Consider the following 2,625-nt stretch of genomic DNA (forward strand, 5'->3'; position numbering starts at 1 on the left):
ATATTGCATTCGGCGGCAAAAATATTTAAATTTTATTCAAAGAGGCTCCTACAAGAACGATTGGGTCGCCAAATTCCAAATTCGATTTGACTGTAACGCGAAACGTTATTTTTTGCCATCAATTTCTAGATTTTTCGATGACTGGCTCCGCGATCCTGAAAACACAGACGGTCGAGCGTGCATAAGACCTGAGATATCGAGAACGTATAGTTTCGGAAAGGTATGTACGTCATTAGTTCTAAAGGTCTTCAAAATGGGAGTAGCCCTTTGCCCAACGGTGGGACATTGCTGTTACCTTACCTTGCATAAATCTTTCAGATCGGTGTTAGTAAAGGACTTTTCTTCGACATGCACTTGCGTTACATGCAGCTCAACATGGAATTCGTGGAATTTACGAAACTAAATCTGACGTATTTAATAAAGGTATGTATTTATTAATCAAGAATCGAAGAATAAATTTAATGAGTCGAGATGGCCCAGTGGTTAGAACGCGTACATCTTAACCGATGATTGCGGGTTCAAACCCTGACAAGCACCGCTGATTCATGTGCTTAATTTGTCTTTATGATGCATCTCGTGCTCAGCGGTGAAGGAAAACATCGTGAGGAAACCTGCATGTGACAAATTTCATAGAAATTCTGCCACATGTGTATTACACCAACCCGCATTGGAACAGCGTGGTGGAATATGTTCCAAACCTTCTCCTCAAAGGGAGAGGAGGCCTTTAGCCCAGCAGTGGGAATTTACAGGCTGTTGTTGTTGTTGTTTTTTAATCAATCTAGTATTTATTCTATAAGAAATTCCGAAGAAAGTTCTACAATATCATAGCGAACTTATGAGTTACAGTGATTTCTTCCAAGCCGAAAAAGAGGGTACCTATTCCATAGTTTTATATTTTCAACTGTTAAGGGAGTTTTGTATATTTAAGTACGATAGAAATTCACTATAGTTCATTATCGTTATATCTTATCTGTACGGTTTCATCCACGGTAAACATAACTACCGTTCTCCCTTGGGTCGTTATGTTATATAGTCATTATATATCACTGTAAATCGGTATAAAAATCTCACGAGAAATATTGATTTTAAATTTCAGTATGTATAAAACTGTATTTAATTATTTATTTTTTAAATACTTGATTGCACAACACATGTTACTCAACAATTATTGGGTGCATTAAATAAACGAAATGTAACAAGTGCGCAAAAGCGGTCTTATCGCTTATAGTAATAAGTATTTAATTAACTCTTGAGTTTAACACCCAAGACCTCAAGATCTCCAATAAATTAGTCACTAAAGTAAGGCGGCAATCGAATTCACGCTCATCATCATGGAACACCAATCATGAGCACTCAGTGATAGTCCGTCCTTTTCTTTTTCATACGAGCGAGAGAGACAAGTGCAAAAGAGTGAGGCATATAGCTCTTGAATGTAACAAAATTATGTATTTACAGGACACGTACGATGAAAACTTGACATCGTTCGTGTACAACTTGCCAGAGGTGTCCGCTGAGGATGTTATGTCTAGCACGGGAACTGAACCCGCCGTCCGTGTGTCATATTCCACAGCGAAGACTTACCAACGTGCCGCTAAGAAGCTTGGCCTTATGGATGATTTTAGGGTAAGTTTAATGCTCATATACCCCATCCTCAAATATAAGCTTCTCTATCTTTATCGATCCTGATTTGGTACCAATTTATTTAATAATGGACAATCGTCGACTATTTAAAAAAGTTTTCGAACCATTTACCGGATTTTTTTTTTAATTTATAACATTAAGTTTTGTTCCAAAACAATGGAAGTCACTTGAAGCAAGGTCTGATGATTATAGTTGTTGATGAAGAATTCTATTTTAACTAATAAGATTTTAGTTTAGTTTATTTGGTAGGACTTTGTACAAACCTGGGTAGGTTTGCCACTCATTAGATATTCTAACGCAATAATACTTGGTATTATTGGCTGAGTTTGTTGGCGCATTGTCTGTTTATGGAATGATTCAAATTTTAAGGGTGTTGGTTGTCATGTACCAGGAAAAAAGTAGCCTATGTCCTTTCTTGGAGATCAAGATTGCTTCATACCAAATTTCATCAAATTCACCTCAGCAGTTTGGTCATGAAAGAGCGACAGACAGACAGAGTTACTTCAACATTGTAAATTTATAACATTATTTTATAACATATTTGTACAAGTGGCGCCATCTATTTGTTATCGGGATGCAAAGTTCTATAATTCTTTCTCTCTGGTTCTATGGTTTTTTACTCTCTGATTTTTAATAATTTAGTGCGTCACAGGAAGAATAAAAAATGTATCACTTAAGCGAATAACATTAAAGTTCAGTGAAATGCCTTCTTTTTTATTTTGACTCAATCATCTCAACATTAATGTAGATAATTACTGTCATTGTTATCGTTTAATTATTTTTTCAGAGTGGTATACCGAGGGCAGCGTACCGCGGTATAGTGACGTGTTTTATAAGAAATCGCCGAGTCTACCTCGCTCCTAGTTACGAGTGGACCAAATATGACCCGACGTGGGGCTAATTGAAATTATATTAAAACCTTTTTGCTATGTATTTATTTTTTAAATAACCTGTTATAAGAGTATTAAAAAAAATTCAATCCCA

At 36.1% G+C, this 2,625-nt stretch overlaps 1 protein-coding gene across 1 annotated transcript in view; it reads left to right on the forward strand.

Annotated features, from left to right (window-relative positions):
- LOC124540982 (alpha-1,3-mannosyl-glycoprotein 2-beta-N-acetylglucosaminyltransferase) overlaps positions 1-2,625 on the forward strand; it is a 21,857-nt gene extending 19,232 nt beyond the window's left edge. Inside the window, exons 5-8 of the mRNA XM_047118754.1 lie at positions 45-220; positions 319-423; positions 1,456-1,623; positions 2,429-2,625. Of these exons, the coding sequence (XP_046974710.1) occupies positions 45-220; positions 319-423; positions 1,456-1,623; positions 2,429-2,542 (563 nt within the window). The 3' untranslated portion in view covers positions 2,543-2,625. The remainder of the gene's footprint in view (positions 1-44; positions 221-318; positions 424-1,455; positions 1,624-2,428) is intronic.

The sequence above is a fragment of the Vanessa cardui genome, chromosome 27 (assembly GCF_905220365.1).
Source record: "Vanessa cardui chromosome 27, ilVanCard2.1, whole genome shotgun sequence".
NCBI classification, from domain to species: domain Eukaryota; kingdom Metazoa; phylum Arthropoda; class Insecta; order Lepidoptera; family Nymphalidae; genus Vanessa; species Vanessa cardui.